General features: G+C 38.4%; 1 protein-coding gene across 1 annotated transcript; it reads right to left on the bottom strand.

The window, feature by feature from the left end:
• Positions 1 to 21,257: 21,257 nt before the first annotated feature.
• LOC119818973 (olfactory receptor 502-like) lies at positions 21,258 to 22,229 on the bottom strand. The gene has a single exon (XM_038336884.1). It carries the CDS (start codon positions 22,227 to 22,229, stop codon positions 21,258 to 21,260), a length of 972 nt encoding a protein of 323 aa, XP_038192812.1.
• Positions 22,230 to 26,115: the final 3,886 nt, after the last annotated feature.

The raw sequence follows: 26,115 nt of genomic DNA, 5'->3' as shown, positions 1-26,115 counted from the left end.
AAGCACTTGCTGCGCTTGCAATGAACAAGCGTCTGATCCCCAGTACTCACATGGTTTCTCAGAGCAGTCTGAGGTTCTAGTTCTGGGGACCTAATGCCCTTTTCTGGCAGCAGGCATGTATGTGGTGCAAATATGTATATACAACATTCATTACATAGGCAACATTCATAAACATAAAATCAAAATAACAAATATTTTAAAAGTTGCAGTAGATATGAATACTAGTCATGCTGAATTCAGAGTATTTCTTTTAAGTATCCGCACATAATTATGGGTGACCATGTACTTGAGGGCACATTCAAATTAAGCACAGACATCAGAGTGGCATTTCTGCTTTCCAATGGTTAATACATAGAAAGGTGCTTTGCTGGTGACACTCGTTACAAAGTCTATTATTTCTGTAAGTAAGTTCATGTCTTAAGTAACTTTTAACAATGTAAATTTTCTTATTAGAACTGAGAAGAAATAAAACAGAGATCACACTAAAATTGCAAATACAACTTCCTGTGGTAAGCTCATTAAATATTTTAAATATTTTTAAATAGATTATTTCTTTTTAAAGTACCTTGAAATTGAAATACCAATTTCATCATCATGTAAAACAGGAATAATATTTATCATGATATTACTAATATTTTATTAAGACACATCAGATGCTTTCTCAGTATCACAGTGTTTTCTCTCAGGAGTGTGATGGAATAAATTCACATAATTTTCAGCAGAAAACAGTTATCTGTAATTATTCAAATACGAAGTTAAGAGGTTTGTGGAGGTTCATCTAGCATAGCACAGATTGACTATAATCCCTCACATTCTATATTAATATCCTCGTTTGTCCACACTGATGCATATGACACTGAACATTCAGTCTATAAACAAAGCAGGTCTTTGTACATGATATTCATTGATAGCAAGCCACCAAAGCATTTAAAAGCAAGTGAACTTGTTAACCTTTGGCTCAGTGTTGTGTGTATAGAATTTGAAGCTCATGATTCTTTCTGGTCTGCATAACTAAGGAATCTTTGAAAACTTGGGGGAGCTGGGAAGAGTATAGAAAGGGGAACCTAGTCAAGATGTAGTATGTGAGATAAGAATATATTTTCAATAAAATAAAAAGAGAAAACTCAATTTTATGCTCAAGAATTCTGAGTAATTCACCTATGGACACATAAGGTGGTTCAATAAATGTGTGTTTATTTTCCTCCTGCTATATTATTGCTTTACTTCATCTGACTTGTTTCTCCACCATGGTTTGTAAATGTAGTACATTTCAAAGGATAAAGTATCCCATTTACCAGCAAAGTCAATATCTTACCTCTTGTGGTAATTCATTTCAAAGTAGAAACTTCAAAGTTACTTTGATTCTATACCTATAAAGCTGTCTGTACTGTTATTACTAAGGATATGTCCCTGGTGATGTTATGGATTCCAGTGTGAATTTAAATTACCCCGGGATCATTACTTTATTCCCAGTGATTATTGAACACTAAATTTCACACAAAACAATTAATTTCCAAGGGGTCACCTGTCAATCTCAAGTGATCTCTTGTTTTGCTGTTATGTGAGTATTGGTGCACTTTCACTTGGCACTTAAGGGAAGTACATGATGATAACAATTATATTGGGTAAAAATTTGAACAAGTTGATATTTGAATCAGTGTAGTTCATATTAAAATATTTCAATCATTACAATACCTTTTTCAATTTGTGTACACGGTGAATTACACTTATTGATTTTGTATAATGAACCATCCTTGACTCTCTAGGATAAAACCTACTTGACCTTTCAATGAATACAAAGAACTGACTACTCCTTGTTATGGTTGAAGAGAATGTTTTATTGTAGAGATCAAAAGAGCAGAAGCAAAGGCATCTGGTAAGGTCCAAACTGAACTAGACAATTGGACTGAACTAGATGATGAGAAGAGCAGAAGAGGGGTAAGGTAAGAAAAGAAGATCAAAATGAGGGAAGAGGAGAAAGGGACAAAAGGAGCTGATTCCACAGCAGAACCAAGAGAATGCATGGGCAAAATGGTGGAGTTATAGAGGAAAGAGAAGTTGGGAGTAGGTAAAGGAAGCTCAGGAACTGGAGAGGTATAAGTTAGAGGTTATGTTATGCCATCTAAGATGGTTCCATACAAGGCACTTGTGAGTAGAGACTGAGAGAACGTAAACACTGGCATAGACCTTGATACAATAATAGGAATCACAAGCATAAGTTAATGGAAGAGTCATAAGCCCCTTTTTCCAGAGATAAGGTGAATGCCCTATTTTAACAAGTATAAACTATCTTTTTATTTATTTTTTTAAAAAAACTGTTATCAGCATTTATTTTATGCTGAATTTACTATGATGCCATAAATTTTTCTTTCTTCAGTTTCTTCTGAGATATCTTTTTCTTCTGTTCAACCTCCTCTCTTACCTTAGAATATTTGATCCTTATCAGTGACAATCATCTCAATGTGGCAGGGGTAGCTCATGAATGGGTTAATCTGGTAGTGAGCTCTTTAGTTCACTGGCACATCTTAGATGCTTTGTTCACTTGGATGTGTTCAAGGACCAGAGAATCTACATCGTCTAAACCCTTCAGCATTATTTTCTACATTTTAAGCATGTGCAAACAAAAATTCAGCACTCTTTTTTGGCCACTGATCCTGTGTCCAGCTCTACTGTTTGGCCTGGGCACACCTCCTGACCCCACTATTATACAGCCAGATTGCCATATAGTAGATTCTTCTATATGTCAAGCATCTTGTTGTTATTTTACCAGCTGTTCTAAAGCCTGCAACTTTTCCTCAGCTAGAGGCCACTGCTTAGCCCATATTGGTTTTTCAGTTAACCATTTTAAGGTAGGGCTGTTGGTACCTCTGAAGGTTTATCAATTGATTTGTGTTCTTGTATAGCCTGAATGGCTATTGAGCATCATCTGTAATATTTTCTAATATTTTCCTCAGAAACATAAGTTTTGGGGGCTGCAGGAATGTTAATCTGGGTATTTCATTGCTGCAATAGATCATGACCCCACAAATTCACTGCAGTATTGGCTATATAGGGCCTTAGTGTTCCTAGTTGCCCTTCTGGTCTTATACATTCAACACATCTTGTGTTTTGTTTTACTCAAGATAGGGTTCCAATTCCCAGGAACTGAACTTCTACCTCTTGAAGAGGCCAATTTGGATGCCAAGGTTCTGGAGTAATGATACTTACATCTGCACCTGTGTCTAATAAGCCTTTAATAAAAATGCCATTTATACAAACTCTTAGCTTTGGTCTTTGATCATTTATAGAAGTCTGCCAACATATACGTTTACTCTATCCTACTGGAGTTTTTGACTCATCCTATAATTTAAACCATCATTCAGACAAGTGTTGCTTTTTAGAGCTGGCACTGATTTTTTTTAAGATTTTCTAGCAAGACACGTTTTCCACAGTAACTGGGAATGACTGGACCACATTTGTCATGGGGGCCTGCGAGAGGCCCCCCACAGCATTTCCCAATGGTATCAAGTTGCTTTGTCTGTCTGTCAATGACCTATATTCATTGGTCCAGTATTCACCTTTGCTACACCTCCTACATATACCTGGAGGCTAAGTCCTCCTGTTTCTGCCATTCCCAGAGGAGGAATTATTCCTAGAAATCTGTTGTCTACAATCCCTTTCAGAGGTCCCATTCTATCACAATTTAAATATCTAGTATTCTGATGTCATGTCTTACTACTGGAAATTGCTTCTCCTACCCATTCCTCAGTACCATTGTCAAGTGTCTCGAGATTCATTGTGTGGAAGACCCATTCATCCATGGGTGCTGATCTAATCTTTAAAAGCCCAAGGATCTCTTTGCACTCAATGTTGGCATTCTCATAAGCAGAAGATTCAATTATTATACGTCTAGCTTCTAGGTCAGTTACCCCTATTTGTACAGCCCTAGTTAATCTTTGCAAAATATCACTAAAAAGTTCTCTCTCACCCTGTTTAACCCTAAGATATGATTCGACTCTATTTCCTAGTCCCTGAATCTTGTCCCAAGCCTTTAAAGCTGCTGTGGTACATAGGGACAAGGTAGGTCATCGTAAAGTGCTTAATCCTGAGGATCAGAGTAAAGTCCTTCAGCTAGAATTTGATATAGGGAAATCTCAAGTTCCTTTTTTTTCTTGTTGCCCTAAAATTATCATTTCCTCTTTTAAATAGAATCCCCAAAGCAATTGTGGTACTCTTTCTAGGACTCCTGAGATTAACTGAGCCCAAACTTGAGGCGTGGCTTTGCTGAAAGCCCACGTTTTAACCATTTCCCTAACAAAAGATTAATGTAGTCTGTAAGCTATTATTGGTTGTTTAATTTCTTTTAGATCAGTCATACGTATGGGCTCCCATGTATATTATTGACAGCCTTAGGGTACTGGGAGCCAGATATGTTTTTTTGATGTTATTACTGGAAAAGGCAGGCAGAACTCTGGGGATGCTATCCTGGAGATTTTTACATACCAACGACATTAAATTTTTCAATTTTACTTTTTGTTTCTGGTCTTCAAATTCAATAATTTCTTCATCCTTTTCAAATCTGTTTACCACTACCTTTTGTAATGTCTGGATCTCCTGTTCAGTGCTCTGCTCTAATGCCCTCATTGAGGATTCGAAGGTATAAAATCAGTCTAGAAGAGATAAAGTCTCATCCTTGGACATAATCTTTATAGCATGCATATTACCTTCCTGGAGAGACATCCTATCTATCAATATGTCATACCCTTTTGTCCAGTTAAGACATTCAACAGTGCGAATTCTCTCAAATAATGTTTCAGCATCCACTGTTATTGATTGGGTTTTATGTGCCAAATCAATTGTTTCCTTCTCCAGAGTGCTGAATTTTCCTTTAAATAAATTACTATCAGTCTGTATCATTTCCAAAATATCTCAAAATGATTTGCACACGTCTTAAGAGAGTCAAATTAGCCACTTGGTTTGAAGGGGAAGAGTCCCTTGGGAAGGATAAAAAATACAGCACTCCTGTGTTTTTGGCAGCAGGTGAATAGAAATGAGTTCATGAACAGTCATAGGTATGGTTGAAGAGGTTTTATTGTAGATATGAGAAAGTGCACAGCCAGAAGCATCCTGAATGTTTCAGACTGTACCAGGCCAGAAGACTGAACTGTGCTATGAGGGGAAAGATAGAGGGCCCAGTGAGAGAGGAAGAGAATAGGGAGGGAAGATTTGGAGTGAGAGAAGGAAGCCTAGAGAATATCTTTGTGATTCATTATGGATCTAGTCAGTTCAGAGAAACTGCAACAGGTTTTCTACTACAGATTTGGGGATGAGATTCATGTGATTGGTTCTGGAGACACAGAAGGAAGAAAAGTGAAAGTGAATATCTAAAGTCTGCCTACCTGATTCCCTTTCAGGAATGTCCTTTGAGTTAGTGTGGAGTTCCTGCTGGAGTTAGGAGCTGAAATAAAATAACAAGTAGTGGGGAGAGGTTAGGAGGTTAGAATTATGAGATACACAGTAGATGGGTGCAAGTGGGAAGGGAAGGGTGTAGCAAGTGGAGAGCTAATGATGATAGTGAGAGGTGGGAGCAGTGCATGTCTTCAATAGGCTTCCATGTTTCCTTGACCTGACCAACTAATGTACTAAAAATCCACATTCCATTATAAACCAATTTTAAATAATATTTATCTCCAAATACAGACCTATAGAAAGTGATAGAAGTATAATTTCAACCTAAAGATGTTAACTGCAACCATGAAAACAGGGAATAGAAAATCTCATACAGAAAAAAGTAAAATAGGGAAATAACACACATGCACATGCACACACAGAACAACAACACCAGTATTACCAACACCAACACCAATATCAACTATAATAATAACATGAGAGCTATAGAAACATTTGTTTTTAATATCCCCAATATCAATTCCATAATATAAGGATATAGAATAACAGTATGTACTTGAAAAGAGCATCTATACTTCTGGTGCATTTAAGAAACAATCCTTAACGTTAAGAATAGCCATTAACACAGGGTAAAGAGTTTGATATTATGAGTAAACATCCCTAAGAAGCAAGTGGTGTATCCATTTTAATAACTGGAAAAATAGACTTCAAACCAAAGCTAATCAGAAGAGGCAGGGATGGATACTACATATCAATCAAAGGAGAAGTCCAATGATATTTTTATTCTTTTCACCTATGCTCACCACAAATGCACCCAATTTTGTAAAATAAAAATTACTAATGCTTAAGCCACATATTCACCTTCATTCATTGTAGTATTTTTAATGCAATTTGTCCCCATAATCAGGGAGTGACACTACTGGGAGGTGTGGCTTTGTTCAAGTGTGTATGGCATTGTTGGAGGAAGTGTGTCACTGTGAGGGCAGACTTTAGGTTTATGTACACAGGACACCACCCAGTGTCAGTTGACTTCCTGTTGCCTGCAAGATGTAGGACTCTCAGTTATTCCTCTATTACCAGTTCAGCCTGCACGCTACATATTTCCCATCCTTATGATAATAGAATGAAACTCCGGAAGTGTAAGAAAATCCCCTCAATTAAGAGTTTTCCTTCTGAGCATTGTTGTCATCATGGTGTCTCTTCATAGAAATAAAAACAAACTAAGACAGAGGTTAGTACCAGAGACTGGAGCATTGCTGTGATAGGCCTGATCATCTGTTAGTTTGGATAATTTGGGCTTTTGTTTTTTGGGTTTGGAAAGCAGTGGAATGTTCTTAGCACCACTTCATGAGCCTTACTAGCAAAAGCATGGAAGATAGTGGTGCTGATAGTTATTTGAACTCTAAGGGGGCTCACTTAAGAATTTTCAGAGGAGAAGAATTTTAGTACATTGCCTAGAGATTATTCTTGTGATATTTTGGTGTATAAAGACTTCTTTCTGTCCTTGTTTGAAGAATTTACCTGTGGTTAAAATGAAGATTTTGGATTAGTTCCATTGGCAGAATAAATTTCAAAGCAACCTGGTATAGCCTCCTAAATGTAGGTATTTGTGGTAAATATAAAAAATTTTATAATGAAAGGGAGCAGGCTGAGCTTGGTAAGCTACAAAATGTAAATTTTGAGGAGAAACACAGCACCAGGAAGTGAAATGCAGTAAATCCTATGTTTAAGGAAGCATATGAATTAAGAAATGGAATAGAGAGGTGACCTCAGGGCAAGATCCTACCTATTCCATTTCCAACTTTTGGAAAGAAATGAAAGATAAGCTTAGAGCTGGGTTTAGTGGGGTACACTTTTAATCACAGCACTGGATAGGCAAAGGCTGGCAGATCTCTGAATCTGAGGCCAGCCTGATCTACACAGAAATTTTCAGAAAATTCAAGCATAAGCAATAAATGAAAGAAATCTGATAAATATCTAATTTAACAAGGGTTCATGTTCTAACACCAGTAAATAGAAGAACTTGGCATATTGGCCATATATTCCTGCCTGATTCTGATAATCCCAAGAAATAAAAAGAAGTCAGGATAACCCAACATAGGAATCATGGAAGATAGAGAAGTATCTGAATTTTATTTTGATGTGAGTGGATGGAATTAAAATGTATAAATATTATTATCATAATATACCATATTTATAAATGTTATATGTGTTTTATAGACAAGTTTTGGTGAAACTTATAAATGCAACTAACCATCAGCCTAGCAAGGAATGTCTACTAGTACTATAGTGGCACAAATACCATGGAAGTAATCAAACACTTACTTGGGCCTAAGGTTAGGTCCACAGGATGAAGCCTACACTTAATAACAGAAGTATTAGGGCCAAAAACTAAGCTAACCATGTCACAGGCTCTAGGGTACAATCTGCCACCATTATCCTCCTAAAAATGCACAATATCAAATAAACTTGCAATGGCTTATCATTATACTGATAGACTAGTTCATCTCCTAAACATTAACAGAACTGCTTCTTTGTGAAGTAGATGGTGATTAACACATGACATTTCAACACGCCAAGAATTACAGAATGTGAAATATTCAGTTTCAATTGGAACATATTTATGACACCTCTTCTCTCCAAGCTCAGAATCATTGTGAAAAAGTGGATGGAAAGATTGTAAGAGCAAGAGGAAGTAGATGACTAAAAAGCAACATTGTTTACAGGACACGCAAGAGTGGTTGTAGATATGAACTCATGATAGCTGTGTCAGCATCTACAATTTGAAACCAGAAAAATCACCACATAAGGGAATCAAGGACATGAAGGCCACCCCTAGCTAAAATAATATTGTCAATTGATTTCTTCCAGGTGAAGGAGAGTCAATTCTCTTTAAGAGTGTGGCCCAAGTAGGTTAACCATGTGTCAATAGATGCCTGTATACCTCCATGTGGTGATATTTTGTTTGTGTTGTAACAAATAAAGCTTGCCAGGCAATCAGAGTACAGAGTTAACCACACTGGTCAGCCATAGAGGCCAGGAAGTTGTGGTATACATCTTTAATCCCAGTACTCATGAGACAAAGGCAGATAGGTTTCAGTGAGTTCAAGGCTACCCTGAGTTACATGAGATTGAATCAATCTAAAAGAGAAACAGAGCCAAGTGGTGGTGGCTCACACCTTTACTCCCAGCAGTAGGGAGGTGGAGATGGGAAGTGATGATGGCTGGGTGGAGAGAGGAATATAAGGCCATAGGAGATGAGAACTGAGGATTCAGACTGAGGTTTTGTACAAAAAGCATTCAGTCTGAGATTTCCTACAGAGAGGATCACCAATTCAATCTGAGGATTTAATAGAGGTAAGAACTAATGGCTAGATGTTCTGCTTCTCTGATATTTCAACTTTCATCCCCTAATATCTCTGGGTTTTTATTACTAAAATAACTACTAAAATAATTAGAAACCCTGCTACTCCAAGGGTCCAACTTTAGGGCATGAATTCCTTAAAATGCCAATTGCTGTGGCTTTGTAGTCGTCAGCAAAGGCTGGAGCTATAGTCACTACCCTGCCATGTAGGTTTTCCTTTTTTTCCCTGGTAGGTTGTGGACTTTCCTGGACCACCTCCTTGGGCTGCTGCCAAATTAGGTACCTGCTTTAAACCTACTCTGGCTTCTACTGTTCTATATAACAGCAGTCAGTTTTGTCCTTCATTGTCATCTTAATCATCATTAGTGGCAGATTAGGTGAGGCATTTGGAAATTCTTAAGGGCTGGGGTTATTCCAAAGGTGAGAGATAGATAGGGACAGAGAGAGAGGGAGAGGGAGAGAGGGAGAGAGAGAGAGAGAGAGAGAGAGAGAGAGAGAGAGAGAGAGAGAGAGAGAGAGAGAGAGTTCTTTCTCACATTTAAAATTAGAGACACAGGGCTGGAGAGATGGCTAGAGGTTAAGAACATTGCCTGCTCTTCCAAAGGTCCTGAGTTCAATTCCCAGCAACCACATGGTGGCCCTCTTCTGGCCTGCAGGCATACACACAGACAGAATATTGTATACATAATAAATAAGTAAATAAAAAAATGAGAGACACAATTACTATGGGGAGAAACAGGTCTCTGTATGATTGTGCAATGCATTATTTAAAATTGGAACAATTAAATGAAGAGACAATCAACAGGGATTGACATAATGTTAATTATCATATTGATAATTCTTGGAATAACTCTAAAAAGGTTGGTGGATATGAGTGTTTACGATACAGGCCTTAGAATAACTTATTAAAACAGAAAATAGAGATATTCAGATCAGATAAAGGAATTTAAAGGAGAACCAATTTCAGCATTACATTATAAGCTTGGAGAAGAACAGCCTAAGGTTTTTGAACAACCCATGTTAATTTATCCAGTCACCATAGAGGAACTGTCAAGTGACAGATATCTGTAAGGTTGTTTAAGTGCTCACTGAAATACTGTGGAACTGTAAGGTTTAGGAGAGTTTTGGAAGTGTTAGTCTCATATGGCATGCATTCACCTTATGTGAAGCAGGTATGACAAGTTGTGGTCAACTTGTCATATAATTTTCCTTCAAGACTGGAGAGACTTGGTTACAGCACTCTTGAATTGTAGTCCTCAATTACAAGGAAAACCTGGTGGAAAAATGAGGCTAAGGCCACTGAACAATGAAGTAGTGGCAGAGGTATAGAAATCTCCCAAGACCAGCTTCTTGGAGAGGGAGATGTTGCTAAGGTATAAAGGAAAGCTCTATATGATGACCACATCATGGCTTTATACCATGCAGCAGCTTTGAATGCCTTGGACAGAATTGGAGAAGTAGCAAAAAAATTGAGTTGTTTACTAAATTTATACAAGCCAAAAGGAAACCTTCATGGATTTCTTACTAGAATCATAACAAATTCAGAAGCTTGACAACTAATGATTGGATCTCTGGCTTTTGAAAATGTTATTGCACAATGAAAACATGTAATTAGACTGTTAAAGTGCAATTAACACCCTTAGAGGAATGGATCTGAGATACAACTAATATTAAATCTCATTACCATGATGTTGCATGGATAGGTGATTTCCAGATGTTTGAAAAAAAATCAAAATGTCCTCTCTCCTTCTGCTCCTCATCAGGACCTTGGGAGCTCAGTCCGGTGCTCCAATGTGGGGCTCTGTCATTTTCTTCATCTATCGCCAGGTGGAGGTTCTATGGTGATATGCAAGAAATTCATCAGTATGGCTATAGGAACTGGCCTTTTCAGGCTCCCTCTCCTCAGCTGCCCAAGGAGGTAACTGGGGGGTGTCTCTCTGGAAACCTGGGAACCCCTCTAGGGTCAAGCCTCTTGACAACCCTCAGGTGGCTCCCTAGACGGTGGGACAGAACTAATGGGAGATCACCAACTCCAGTTGGAATGGGACTGATGGATCATGCGACCAAACCCGTCTCTTGGAATGTGGCCAAAAGTGGGGGCTGACTGAGAAGCAAAGGACAATGGCGCTGGGCTCTGATTCTTCTACATGGACGGGCTCTGTGGGAGCCTTCTCAGCTTGGTTGATCACCTTCCTGGACCTGGGGGGAGTTGGGAGGACCTTGGTCTTAGCATAGAGTAGGGAACCCTGATGTCTCCTTGGCCTTGAGAGGGAGGGAGGGGAGGTATGGGTGGAGGGGAGGGGAGGGAAGGGGGAGAAGGACGGGAGAGAAGGGGGAGGAAGAGGGGAGGAAAGGGGGAGGAGGAGGGGAGGAAATGGAAATTTTTAAATATAAAAAAAATAAACCATGAAAAAAAAAATCAAAATGTCAAATGGTTCAATTATGGTTAAAAAAAGAGTCACCTAAAAAGGGATTGTAAGCAAAGTGTTCCTAGAAACAATATTTTTCTAAGCATAATGAAACAGAACATTTTTATTTTTATTTTTATTGGATTATGTAGAAGGTGTGGCAGGACAGGAACTGGAATAATGAATGTAGATCAAGAAGGGACATTCAAGGTAACCCTTTGCTATCAGGAAATCCTGTGAGGGGCCTTTCACAGGCCCCCAAGGCAAAATTCAACTCAGTCTTTAACTGTTATCCTAGAGGAAACTCCTTCCTAGAGCAATTAAAGGTTTAATGACTATTGTAAAAAAACATACTGCTGTGATTAAGAGAACATCTGTAGGAAAACATCAGGAGAAACAATTAATCAAAATTGATAAAGATTAGAATTTAACAAGAGAAAACTCTTTTTTACATTTTTTATTGATTATTATTGAGCTCTACATTTTTCTCTCTGCTCTCCACCTTGCCTTTCCCCTCCCTCCTTCTACCTCCCCCAAGGTCCTATGCTCCAAATTTACTCAGGGGATGGTCTTTTTCTACTTCCTATGTAGATTAGATCTATGTAAGTCTTTCTTAGTGTCCTCATTGTTGTCTAAGTTCTTTGGGGTTGTGATTTATACGCTGGTTTTCTTTGCTTTATGTTTAAAAACCACTTATGAGTGAGTACATGTAATAATTGTCTTTTTGTGTCTGGGTTACCTCACTCAAAACAATGTTTTCTAGGTCCATCCATTTTCCTGCAAAATTCAAGATATTGTTATTTTTTTCTGTTGTGTAGTACTGCATTGTGTAAATGTACCACATTTTCCTCATCCATTCTCAGTCAAGGGGCATTTGTGTTGTTTCCAGGCTCTGGCTATGACAAACAAAGCTCCTATGAACATAGTTGAGCACATTCCCTTGTGGCATGATTGAGCATCCTTTGAATATATACCCAAAAATACTGGGTCTTGAGGAAGGTTATTTCTTAATTTTCTGAGAAATCACCACACTGACATCCAAAGAAGCTGTACCAGCTTGCATTCCCACCAGCAATGCAGAAATGTTCCCTTTTCCCCAAAACCTCTCCGGCATAAGTTGTTATCAGTGTTTTGATCTTGGCCATTCTTACAGGTATAAGATGGAATCTCAGAGTCATTTTTGGATTTGCATTTCTCTGATTACTAAGGATGTTGAACATTTTCTTACATGTCTTTCAGCCATTTTAGATTCCTCTGTTAAGAGTTCTCTGCTTAGGTCTGTACTCCATTTTTTATTGGATTATTTGTTCTTTTGATTACCAATTTTTGAGTTCTTTGTATATTTTGGAGATCAGACCTCTGTCTGATGTGGGGTTAGTAAAGATCTTTTCCCATTCTGTAGGCTGACGTTTTGTCTTGTTGAACATGTCCTTTGTTTTACAAAAGCTTCTCATTTTCAGGAGGTCCCATTAATTAATTGTTTCTCTCAGTGTCTGTGCTGCTGGGGTTGTATTTAGGAAATGGTCTCCGCATTCAAGTGTACTTCCTAGTTTCTCTTTTGTAAGGTACAGTGTGGCTGGCTTTATGTTGAGGTCTTTGATCCATTTGCACTTGAGTTTTATGCATGGTGATAGATATGGGTCTATTTTCATTATTCTACATGTTGATATCCAGTTTTCCAGCACCATTTGTTAAATATGCTTTCTTTTTTCCATTTGAGATTTTTTGCTTCTTTGTCACTAATTAGGCATTCGAAGGTATGGAGAAAACTCTTTATTAGAAGAGGTGATAGTTCATTAAGCAGAATGATCACTCAATTTAAACTAACTTATACACCTAACAAATGCTTTTCACTTGATCAGATAAACTTGTTAAAAGGGCACCTCCCGAAAATTAGTGTTTGAGAAGGGCTTTGCTTTTATTTTTCTAATTAAGTAAAAAACCATTAAGATATTTGGACAAATAAGCATTCAAAGAAGGGAAAACTACCCAGAAAAAATTACCAAGAAAAGGAATAACCTGACTTGATGTGATCTCTGAAATCTCCAAAAATGTGATGGGATCCTACAACAACAATTCTACTAGGATAATGATAACACCAGTAAGCTGAAAAACACCTTCTGAATATCAGCTTTGGACTACAAACTGCTTAGGCTCATTTTGAAGTGGCTTGCTGAAATGATGAAGCCTCACAGACTACTCTAACTAGGACCTGAGACATGTCCTTGAGACATTCTCTTATGCTGAGACTGGACAACAAATGATACAGCTATCTCTGCCAGGACTTGAATAAACCAAAACCTTTTCTTTTTAGAATCCTCTAAAGTGTTATTGGCCCCAGAAAGAAGTAAGTAAATTTAAGAACATGATGTCTACATTCCCAAGAGGTGGGGTGCATGGTTTTTGGTTGTTTAGTGAGTTATGGATATTTGTTATTTTAAAAATATGGATATTGTTTAAGGGGGTTAATTACAAGTTGTTATTGTTAATGGTCATGGAACAAATTGAATAGAAGGGTTTAGATTCAGGGTTCTTGTTTTGAAAAGAAAAATGGACAATATAGATGTGATAGGATATAATGGTAGATTATTGAATCTAATCCGAAAAGAAAAGGGGGTATATAGAATTAAGATAAAAAGTAGATTATTGAATTTACTGTTAATCCAAATAAGTAACTTCTAGTTTTAAATATTGTAAACTGAACTGGAATTTTTATATTGATATAAAGTTAAGATTATTTTTGTTAACACATACTATACATACATTTCTTATCCTTTTCAAGGTATTATGCCTATGGAACTCATTTAACAATTTAGTGCAAAGTTTTGGCCCTTGAAAGTTCTTATTACCAAAAATTTAGGATAATAAAGAAAGTAGGTTAGTAGTTAGTCACATATTACAGTAGAACTTCTCGTCATGTTAGATATGTTTCAAGATCAAACAGATGTATTTTAGGTAGGCAGTGGTCTTTAAACACTTCAGAGATGTGTAGAATATGACATTTAAGATGTCTTAAAAACATAAATTGAATTTTTATGACAATGAGTCATTTCTGTTCCTGGCATCACAAATCTTCTTCAGAGTAGGTAATGGAATCAAAGAAACTCCACATGGAGGTTGTCTTCTTTGTGGTAAAAGTAAACCACTGGGCAAGGAAGTACTCTTGCCTCAGCTGCTTATGGTATGCTGTCCAAATTGTACAAGGAGGATGCAAAAGAGAGTGACTACCAAATCTTTTCATGAAAATGTTGGAAAGTCCTTCAAAAATCCTACTTCATAGAAAAGTCTTCTTTTTATTTTTATTTTTTATTGATTTTATTGAGCTATACATGTTTCTCTGCTCCCCTTCCTGCCTCTTCCCTCCCTTTCAATCCTTCCCCATGGCCCATGCTCCCACTTTACTCAGGAGACCTTGTCTTTTATTACTTCCCATTTAGACTAGATCCTTGTATGTATCTCTTAGGGTCCTCATTGTTGTCTAGGTTCTCTGGAAGAAAAGTCTTTCAAATATGCTAGGCCTGTAGACCAAAGACAGATGCCCCAACATAACAGAGGAACCTTAGATGAGCATCCAGACATCTACCTGTTTCTGTCATTTTTTACATTTTTGGAAGTTGCTTACTTGTCCTTCTTTATTCAGATAATGTTAATTCCTTCTCATGACTCTGAAGGAGTTGAAGGTTTTATAGTTATGTTTTTCCTTGTTACCAGATTCAGAAAAGAAATTCACTAAAGAGCTCTAAAGTGCATAAGTTGAGAGATATTAAAAAGATAATTTTGCTATTGCAAGGTATATAAAAAGTGAATTAGGTATAAGAATTTGGACTCACTAAGACAGGATGGATATTACTTTCTCTGAATTGGTTAAATGCAAATGAACTAGACTTTTTTCCTTCTTTTTCATGGTTTATTGTTTTATATTTAAAAATTTCCATCTCCTCCCCTCCTCCTCTGCCTTCCCTCTGCTCCTCTCCACCCATACCCCCCTCCCTCCCTCTCCAGGCCAAGGAGCCATCAGGGTTCCCTACCCTATGTTAAGACTAAGGTCCTCCCAACTCCCCCCAGGTCCAGGAAGTTGAACAACCAAGCTGAGAAGGCTCCCACAGAGCCCGTCCATACAGAAGAATCAAAGCCCAGCACCATTTTCCTTGGCTTCGCAGTCAGGCCCCACTGTCGGCCACATTCAGAGAGTCCGGTTTGGTCACATGTTCCATCAGTCCCATTCCAACTGGAGTTGGCGATCTCCTGTTAGTTCTGTTATCATTGGTGTTTTGGATTTTAGCCAATCTGACAGGTATAAGATAGTATCACAAAATTGTTTCGATTTACATTTCCCTGATAGCTAAGGAGGTTGAGCATGACCTTAAGTGTCTTTTGGCCATTTGAAATTCTTCTGTGGAGAATTCTCTGTTCAGTTCAGTGCCCCATTTTTTAATTGCGTTAATTAGCATTTTAAAGTCTAGTCTCTTGAGTTCCTTATATATTTTAGAGATCAGACCTTTGTCAGTTGCAGGGTTGGTGAAGATCTTTTCCCAGTCAGTAGGCTGCCTTTGTGTCTTAGTGACAGTGTCCTTTGCTTTACAGAAGCTGCTCAGCTTCAGGAGGTCCCATTTATTCAATGTTGCCCTTAATGTCTGTGCTGCTGGGGCTATAGGTAGGAAGCGGTCTCCTGTGCCCATTTGTTGTAGAGTACTTCCCACTTTCTCCTCTATCAAGCTCAGTTTGCTCAGATTAATATTGAGGTCTTTAATCCATTTGGACTTGAGTTTTGTGCATGGTGATAAGTATGGATCTACTTTCATTCTACAGGTTGATATCCAGTTATGCCAGCACCATTTGTTGAAGATGCCCACTTTCTTCCATTGTGTACTTTTGGCTCCTTTATCAAAAATCAGGTGTTCATAGGTTTGTGGTTTAAGATCCGGGTCTTCTATACGATTCCATTGGTCGACTTCTCTGTTTTTATGCCAATACCAAGCTGTTTTCAATACTGTAGCTCTGTAACAGAGTTTGAAGTCAGGGATGGTTATGCCTCCAGAAGTTCCTTTATTGTATAAGATTGTTTTGGCTATCCTGGGTTTCTTGTTCTTCCATATAAAGTTGATTATTGTCCTCTCAAGATCTGTGAAGAATTTTGATGGGATCTTTAAGGGGACTGCATTAAATCTATAGATTGCCTTTGGTAGTATTGCCATTTTTACTATCTTGATCCTTCCAATCCATGAGCAAGGGAGATCCTTCCATTTTCTGGTATCCTCTTCAGTTTCTTTCTTCAAAGACTTAAAGTTCTTGTCAAATAAATTCTTCACTTCCTTGGTTAGAGTTACTCCCAGATATCTTATGCTATTTGTGGCTATTGTGAAAGGTGATGCTTCTCTGATTTCCCTCTCTGCTTCCTTATCCTTTGTGTATAGGAGGGCAACTGATTTTTTGGAGTTGATCTTGTATCCTGCCACATTACTGAAGTAATTTATCAGCTGTAGGAGTTCTTTGGTGGAGTTTGACTTTCTGATCTTATTAATTTGCATGTTCTCCTTCTGCCATTTGATTAGTTTGGCTAAGGGTTTGTCAATCTTGTTGATTTTCTTCAAGAACCAGCTTTTTGTTTCATTGATTCTTTGGATTGTTTTCTGTGTTTTTATTTTGATGATTTCTTCCCTCAGTTTGATTATTTCCAGTCTTCTACTCCTCCTAGGTGAGTCTGCTTCTTTTTTTTCCAGAGCTTTCAGGTGTGCTGTTAAGTCACCAATGAGTGCTTTCTCCATTTTCTTTAAGTGGGCACTTAGTGCTATGAACTTTCCTCTTAGCACTGCTTTCATTGTGTCCCATAGGTTTGAGTATGTTGTGTCTTGGTTTTCATTAAATTCAAGAAAGACTTTAATTTCTTTCTTTATTTCTTCCTTAACCCAGGTGTGGGTCAGTAGTTGAGTGTTCAGTTTCCATGATTTGTGGGCTTTCTGGGGGTAGCATTGTTGTTGATTTCTAATTTTAATCCATGGTGATCCAATACGACACAGGTAATTACTAATATTTTTTGTAACTGTGGAAGTTTGCTTTGTTACCAAGTATATGGTCAATTTCGAAAAGGTTCCATGAGCCGCAGAGAAGAAAGTATATTCTTTCCTGTTTGGGTGGAATATTCTATAGATGTCTGTTAAGTACATTTGGTTCATTACCTCTATTAAGTCTCTTAATTCTCTGTTAGGTTTCTGTCGGATTGACCTGTCCATTGGTGAAAGAGGAGTGTTGAAGTCTCCCACTATCAGTGTGTTTGGTTTAATGGCTGCCTTGAGTTCTAGTAATGTTTCTTTTATATAAGTGGGTGCTTTTGTATTAGGTGCATAGACATTCAGGATTGAGACTTCATTCTGATAGATTTTTCCTGTGATGAGTATAAAGTGTCCCTTTCCATCTCTTCTGATTGATTTTAGTTTGAAGTCAACTTTGTTAGAAATTAGTATGGCCACACCCGCTTGTTTCTTAGGTCCATTTGCTTGATAAACCTTTTCCCAACCCTTTACTCTGAGTAGATGTCTGTCTTTGTGGTTGAGGTGTGTTTCTTGTAAACAGCAGAATGTTGGATCCTGTTTTCAAATCCAATCTCTTAGCCTGTGCCTTTTTATAGGTGAATTGAGTCCATTGATATTAAGTGATATTAATGACCAGTGGTTGTTAACTCCGGTCATTTTTTTGTAGTAGTTTGTGTGTTTCCCTTCTAGTTGTGCTGGTGAAGGGTTGCTAGATGCCTGAGTTATTGTGGGCACTGTTGGACTCCTTGGTTTGTGATTTTCCTTCTATTACTTTCTGCAAGGCTGGATTTGTGGCTGCGTATTGTTTAAATCTGTTTTTGTCCTGGAATATCTTGTTTTCTCCATCGATGGTGAATACAAGCTTTGCCGGGTATAGTAGTCTGGGCTTGCATCCATTTTCCCTTAGTGTCTGTAGGACATCTATCCAAGCTCTTCTGGCTTTCATGGTTTCTAGTGAGAAGTCAGGTGTAATTCTGATAGGTTTCCCTTTGTATGTTACTTGACCTTTTTCCTTTGCAGCTCTTAATATCTGTTCTTTATTCTGTATGTTTTGTGTTTTGAATACTATATGGTGTGGGGATGCTTTCTTTTGATCCAGTCTATTTAGTGTTCTGTAGGCTTCTTGTAGCTTCATAGAAATATCCTTCTTTAGGTTGGGGAAATTTTCTTCTATAATTTTGTTGAATATATTTCCTGGGCCTTTGAGTTGTAGTTCTTCTCCTTCTTCTACCCCAGTTATTCTTAAGTTTGGTCTTTTCATGGTGTTCCAGATTTCCTGGATGTTTTGTGTTAAGAATTTGTTGGATTTGTTTTGTTCTTTAATCTGTGATTTTATTTCCTCTATAATATCTTCAGCGCCCGAGATTCTTTCTTCCATCTCTTGTATTCAGTTGGAAATAATTGTCTCTGAAGTCTGTTCATTTACTCAGAATTTCCATTTCCAGTCTTCTCTCATTTTGTGTTTTCCTCATTACCTCCATTTCATTTTTCAGGTCTTGTACTGTTTCCCTTACCTGTTTGATTGCTTTTTCTTGTTTTTCTTGGTTTTTTTTTGGATATCTTTAAGAGATTTATTTATTTCATCTACTTTTTTGTTTGTAATCTCCATTTCTTTATGGCAGTTTTTTACCTCCTGTTTAAGGTCCTCTATTATTTTCATAAAGTACTGTTTAAGGTCGATTTCTTCTATTTCTTCTGGAGTAGGGTGTTCCATTCTTGTTGTTTCGGGATGACTCGATTCTGGTGATGACATGTTGCCTTTCGGGTTGTTGGAGTAGTTCTTGTATTGGCGCCTCCCATCTCTTCCTTCAAATGGAGCTAGGAGAGACTTGGTGACTTGTTCCAATCCTTGCTCTTACTGAATCTGGGTGGATCTCCTCAGTGCCAGGGCAGGAGCTATTTCTTGCAGCACAATCTGAAGGAGCCTGCACTCCCTTGCAGGGCTCCTCAGGCCTGCCTGGAGGGCAGCCTCTCCCCCCTCTGGATAGGTGGCCTTGGGACAGCTTCAGGACACTTGAATACACTAGGGAAGCCCATCTAGATGGGACTCTACAGCACTGAATCAGGGATTCCTTGTAGGTGAGGGACGCCTCCCAGATGTGTCTTCCGGTTTTAAGATCTGGTGTCTTGCCGGGCGGTGGTGGCACACGCCTTTAATCCCAGCACTCGGGAGGCAGAGGCAGGCGGATCTCTGTGAGTTCGAGACCAGCCTGGTCTACAAGAGCTAGTTCCAGGACAGGCTCCAAAAGCCACAGAGAAACCCTGTCTCGAAAAACCAAAAAAAAAAAAAAAAATCTGGTGTCTTTGCTCCCAGATGTGTCTTCTGGTATGAATATCCAGTGTCTTTGCTACCAGATGAGTCTTCTGGTGCTAGTATCCGGTGTCTTTGCTCCCAGATGTGTCTTCTGGTCCTCCTAGATGTGTCTTCTGGTCCTCTCAGATGTGTCTTCTGGTCTTAATGTCCAGTGTCTTTGCTGGCCAGGAAGTTCTGGAGAGGGCCTACATTGCTGCAGGCAGGCTCCCAGATGTGTTTTCTGGTCCTAATATCCAGTGTCTTTGCTGGCCAGGGAGTTCCGGAGAGGGTTTACCTTGCTGCAGGAAGGCTCCCAGATGTGTTTTGTGGTCCTAATATCCAGTGTCTTTGCTGGCCAAGGAGTTCCGGAGAGGGCCTACCTTGCCGCAGGCAGGCTAATGAAACAATGAAGCTCCTGCCCGCCGGTTGTACTCCCTAAGCAGTCCCAGCACTCTGCTTGGGCTGAGCTGGAGATGTTATGATCCCAAAGAGGGGAGGTAGAAGGGACGGTTTTTCTGGGTGCAAGCTGGGTGGGGTCAGAAGATGGAGGCAGTAGCTAGTGAGACTAGCCCCAGCCGGAAGACTAGAGAGTGTAGCCGGTCAGGGAGTGGCTGTGATCCGTCTCTGAACTAGACATTTTATGTACTAATTACCTTTACATATTATATATAATTATTATACTTGTATATAATTTTTCTTTATTAGTTATAACATTATTTTTCTTTATACAAAAAATGGGAAATCTGGTGGTATTTTTTTGTGCTTAAACAAATAACCTTTCCAGAAGATCAGCATACCAAGCTAGCTACAGTAGTTACCCATGGAGGTCAGACAGTGGTGGCATACATCCTTGTTCCCATCACTCAGGAGACAATACAGACATATTTCAGTGAATTCAAGGCCACCCTTGGTTGCGCAAGATTGAATGGGTCTAAAGGAGAAATAGATACAAGTGGTGGTGACTCACACCTTTAATCCTAGCACTAGGGAGGTGAAGATAGGAAGTGATATGGATTGGCAGAGATAAATATAAGGCCAGAGTAGCAAGAACTCATGTGAAGAAGGGTGCTGAAAAGAAATCTCACACTAGCTCAGAACTGAGTATAATAGAAGGTTATTTATTTAGAGGTAGACTCACAGATCACAATCCTCTGCTGGAACGTGGAATAGCATCTTAATCCCATAGCCAGAAAAGAGGCCAGATATGTGCTTTACATCAGCATAAATAGTTTAAGAGGCCATGCCCAAGTGGATGGGTAACTTAAAGACTACTGGCGGTAGGAATTCCTACAACACTCATGATTTAGTCTGGGGTTTTATAGAGATGGTATTAAGTCTGAGGATTCCTAGAGACTAGATGGCCAATTCAGTCTAGGATTTCATAAAGGTAAGAAGCAGTTGCTAGTGGCTGACTGTTCTGTTTCTCTGATTTTTCAGCTTTTACCTCCTAATATCTGACTTTGGGTTTTTATTGTTAAAACTAATTAGAATTAGCAGTACACCTACATGTATCACAGTCTAGTAGTACAAAAAAAGCACACATGTTAGGTATGTAGGAGATGGAGTTATAGGACTGAGAAGGGTTGCAGTGACCATGATCAAAATACACTGTATAAGATTGTCAAAGACACATTAAAATATATAGAAGAGAAATACAATAAAATAAAATAGTTATATATAGTTGGAAAATATGAGATTAGGGTAAAAGGAGTAATAAGAAAACTGACAGTCAAACCTGAGATAATGGTCACATTTGTCTTCCTGATACTATTATATTAAGTTTTACAAAACAACTGATTATTTTTTATAAATGTTTGCTTATGAATTTGTCTTTTCAGAGCACCCTTAATCTCACTATTCCTGAGGCTGTAGATGAGGGGATTTAGCATGGGGTTCACCACCATGTAGAATACAGACAGCACCTTGTTTTGGTCCATGGAGTAGCTGGACTTGGGCATCACATAGATGCAGGTGATGGTGCCATAGTAGAGAGTGACTGCAGTGAGGTGGGAGGTGCAGGTAGAGAAGACTTTCTGGCGGCCCTCAGTGGAGCGCATCTTCAGGATGGTTATGAGGATATAGAAATATGATATGGCTATTACAAGCAGTGTAGTTATAGTGACTGAGCCAGCAGAAAATGAGATAACAATTCCAGAGATACTGACATCAGAGCAGGAGAGTTTCATCAAAGGGGCAAAATCACAGAAAAAATGATTGATTCTATTTGGTCCACAGAATAGAAAAGATAAAAAGAAAAGGGTACCAAAAGAAGCATTAAGAAAACCCCCTAAATAAGATCCTACGACCAACTGGATACAGAATTGTGTGGATATTTTGGTTGAATAAAGCAGAGGGTTGCTTATTGCCACAAGGCGATCATAAGCCATGGCAGCTAGAAGGAAGCATTCAACAGACCCAAAGAAAGCAGCTGAGCTGAGCTGGATGCCACATCCTAGGTAAGAGATAGTAGTTTTCATTACGAGGAAGTTGACAAGCATATTGGGTGTGACAGAAGATGAGATGCCTATGTCAACAGAAGCCAAGTGACTAAGAAAAAAGTACATGGGGTGATGGAGCTGAGAAGAGACTCTGATGAGAAGGATGGTGCTGAGGTTCCCAAACACAGTCACCAGGTAGATGCACAGGATGATGGTGAAGAGGATGACTTTAAGGACTGGGTCATCTGTCAAGCCCAATAAAATGAACTCTGTCACTGCAGTGTGGTTCCTGTCCTCCAGGAAAGCCATGGGAGAGTGTGGGTGCTGCCAGAACAGAGTTGTGATGGAGATACTCTAAGAAGGGATTTATAAATATGATACTTTATTCTATTTAATACAAACTATTATATTATTCAAAATTAAACAAAAATGGATGTTTTACTTAGGGTTTTCATTGTTTATACATTTCTATGCAGGAACTTCTTCAAATTATTTATGAGAAATTCTAAAAATGTTATGCAAAAAAGAGGTAACTTTAATTTACATTTATTTATAATAAAACATTCCTAATTGTAATTAAAGCTAAATATTTGAAATCATGAGACAGCGTGGAGAGATAGCTTGAGAGGTAAATGTATTTCCACCATGATGACCAGAGCTTGAGTCCTGGAATTCACTGGTGAGAGGTGAGAAACAAATCCTGCATGTTCTCCTTTGACATCCACAGCTATGCTATGTTACCTGCACTATTCCCTTCATAGAAATAAATAGAAAAATAAATATTAAATAACATTTGTCTATTTAAAATAACAATGTATTTGTTTTAAGTATAATAGAGGATTTAAATCTAAAATTAATACAGTTTATGTAATAAAGACTTAAATCATATATAAATTTATTGAATTTACTGAAACACTAGCACAGGATTTTAAAAACTTGTATGTATTTCTATTTCTCATTTTTATGAAATAGCATTTAGTGCTTTTGTTTATATATATGAAATAACAGAATTATGGGATTTGAGAGATTGCTCCAAAATGAAGTGCACTGACTGCACTTACAGATGACATGCGTTTCATCCCAGCACCCACATGTTTTCTCACAGTAGTTTGTTGGTACAGTTCTGTGCACCCAGAACTTCTGGTCTCTTCTGGTCCTCACAGGCCCCAGGCATGCATATGGTGCACATACCTGCAGACAGGCAAACCTCATATACACAAAGTTAAAAAAAAAAAACGAGATATGAACACTAGGGAAGTTGAGCTTAATCTATTACTTTTAGTAACCACACCATAATTGTATGTGGTTGTGCTATTCAGAGCATATACAAATTAGGGACAGATGAAGGATACCATTTAATCTTTTCTATGGTTAATACATAGAAAGTTACTTTGTTGGTGATATTGTTCAGAAAATCTGCAAAACTAAATAAAGATCACACTAAATTTACAAATGAAACTTTTGTTATATGCTCCTTAAATATTTTAGATACATGAAAATAGATTATTGCTTTTTAAATTAACTTAAAATATTTTTACCACTGTATAAAATATGAATACTTCTTAGCACATTATTATTATTATTTTAGATACAGTAAATCCTTTTCAAATCTCAGTGCTTTTATTATTTTTTTATTAAAAATTTCCTCCTCCTCCCCGCCTCCCATTTCCCTCCGCCTCTCCCCACTCTCCTCCTTCTCCTTCTCCAGTCCAAAGAGCAGTAAGGGTTCCCTGCCCTGTGGGAAGTCCAAGGTCCTCCCTACTCCATCCAGGTCTAGGAAGGTGAGCATCCAAACAGGCTAGGCTCCCCCAAACCCAGTGCCATTTCCTTGGCTTCTCAGCAGCCCTCATTGTCTGCCATGTTCAGGGAGTCTGGTTTTATCCCATGCTTTTTCAGTCCCAGTCCAGCTGGCCTTGGGGTGAGCTCCCATTAGATCAGCCCCACCATCTCAGTGGGTGGGTGCACCCCTCACGGTCCTGACTTCCTTGCTCATGTTCTTCTTCCTTCTGCTCCCCATTTGGACCTTGGGAGCTCATTCCGGTGCTCCAATGTGGGGCTCTGTCTCTATCTCCATCTAATGCCAGATGAAGGTTCTATGGCAGTGTTTATTAACTGGAGTATGATGGATTGCATTCACGTGATTTTCAACAGAATACACTGATCAATAAATATTTGAACTAAGAAATTAAGAGGTTTATCCAAGTTCTCCCAGCATGGGACTGATTGATTCTCATCTATAATAATTCTATATTTATATCCTCACTTGTCCACAGTGATGCTTGTGATGCTGGAACATTTGGGTCACAGCAAAAAAGGTCTTCACACACAATATTACCTGACAGCAAGCCACCAAAGCTTTTCAAAGCCAGGGAGTAAGTTAGCCTTTTGGTTGAATTCTAATTGTGTACACCTTTGAAGATCATGTTGGTTTCTGGTCTTACCAATGGGTATATAAACAAGGAATCTTTGAAAACTTATTTTATGCCTAGTCATTTTGAATATTTACTTATAGAATTATAAGGTGATTTTATGAAATCTTGGTTCTTTTCTCCCCTTATATTACATAAATTGCTTGATTCCATCTGACTTGTCTCTCTACTCCATCATGATTTATAAATTTAGTACATTTCAAAGAATAAAATATCTCCATTTATCAACAAAGTCAAAATCTTACCTCTTGGTATAAGAATTCATTTCAGAGTAAGAAATTCAATGTTCTGATTTTATAGATGCTAAGTTGTTTCCACTGTCAGTGTTTGTCACTGGGGATAATTCCCCTTAGTGCTCTGGATTCAAGTATGAACTCAAATCATCAGGGATCATTACCTCATTCCTAGTGATTACTGAGCAGCTCATTTTGCACAAACACAATTCTCAAGGAGTCTGTCAATCTCAAGTGATTCTGTCAATCTCAAGTGATCTTTTGTTTTCTCTTTTATGTAAGTATGGTAATTATGGGAGGTACATGATAAATATTATCTTAGGTAAATCATTCAAGTAGCTATTTGGTTTATATTATTTCACACTTTATATTAAATCAATCATTAGATGAACTATTTTTGTTTCATTTCACTTATGTATACTGATTTTTCTTTTAGTATTTCAGTGGTTGATTGTACATACTCTATTAGGTAGTTCAGTAGACATAGGGATGGATGGGATGCCAAGTTGAATGATGATTTGAGGCACACACAACGTATATAGGCAAGAATACAAAATATTATTATTACTTAGAAAATAGTGAATAGAGCAGATTGCACCTTCTTTCCTGTTTCCATGTATGGGTCAACAATTCCAACAGACTTTGAATTTACTGGATGTTAGGCCAAATTAGGGATCCCAGGTAAGACACTGTCCACTGTCTGGCAAACACTCATTAAACCCATGCCAATAGCCATGAGCAATAGCAAATAGGTTTGCTCCCCCTATCCTGGTCCATATTCTGGTCTAGAATTTTGGGAGATTTTATCTATACTAAAGGCCAGGCTGGATCTAGACACTCTAGCCTTAACAGAAAAATCCTGCTGCATTAGAGGCCACACTGCTAAAAATCCCAGAGGGCAAAAAGGTACCTAGAACACTAGAGGTCACACAAGTATAGAGGCAACTCTGGCAGATGTTGGGCAAACACCATCTCAAACCCCAGCAGAGATACTGGACCTGAAGATGTGCTAGGCAGCAGACCCCTTGTCCACTTAGGCCAGAAGAACAGAGAGGAAACAGAAAACAAATAACAAGACACCCATCCAACAAAGGCAAACACAGGAATCAACTCCTAGACCTATAATCATCCCAAACAGAGATGCCTAAATGCCATTGTAAGACCACAATCAATAACAAAAAAAGTAATAGGGCACCCCAAGAAGACAGCTATTCTACAACAACAAGACCTCCAATGCATCTGAAGCACATGAAGAGACTTTAAAAACAACTTTATGAAGATGATAGAGGTCCAAAAACAAGAAATAAACTTTGGGAGCTCAGTCTTGACTGAGCTCTCAAGGACCAGTTGAAGAGCAGGAGGAGGGAGAATTTGAGCAAGGAAGTCAGGACCATGAGGATCTGGTCCAACCACTGAGACAGTGTGCCTGAGCTAATGGGAGCTCACCAAATCCAGCTGAACTGGGACTGAATGAGCATGGGATCAAACTGGACCCTCTGAATGTGGCTAACAATTGAGGCAGACTGAGAAGCC

The sequence above is a fragment of the Arvicola amphibius genome, chromosome 1 (genome assembly GCF_903992535.2).
Source record: "Arvicola amphibius chromosome 1, mArvAmp1.2, whole genome shotgun sequence".
Lineage (NCBI taxonomy): Eukaryota > Metazoa > Chordata > Mammalia > Rodentia > Cricetidae > Arvicola > Arvicola amphibius.
Note: the sequence above shows the minus strand (reverse complement) of the source record. Positions and strands in the feature narration are given on the sequence as shown.

What these genes read in the sequence shown, in the direction of transcription:
- LOC119818973 (XM_038336884.1), bottom strand. Translation starts at nt 22,229, where the DNA reads ATGGCTTTCCTGGAGGACAGGAACCACACTGCAGTGACAGAGTTCATT.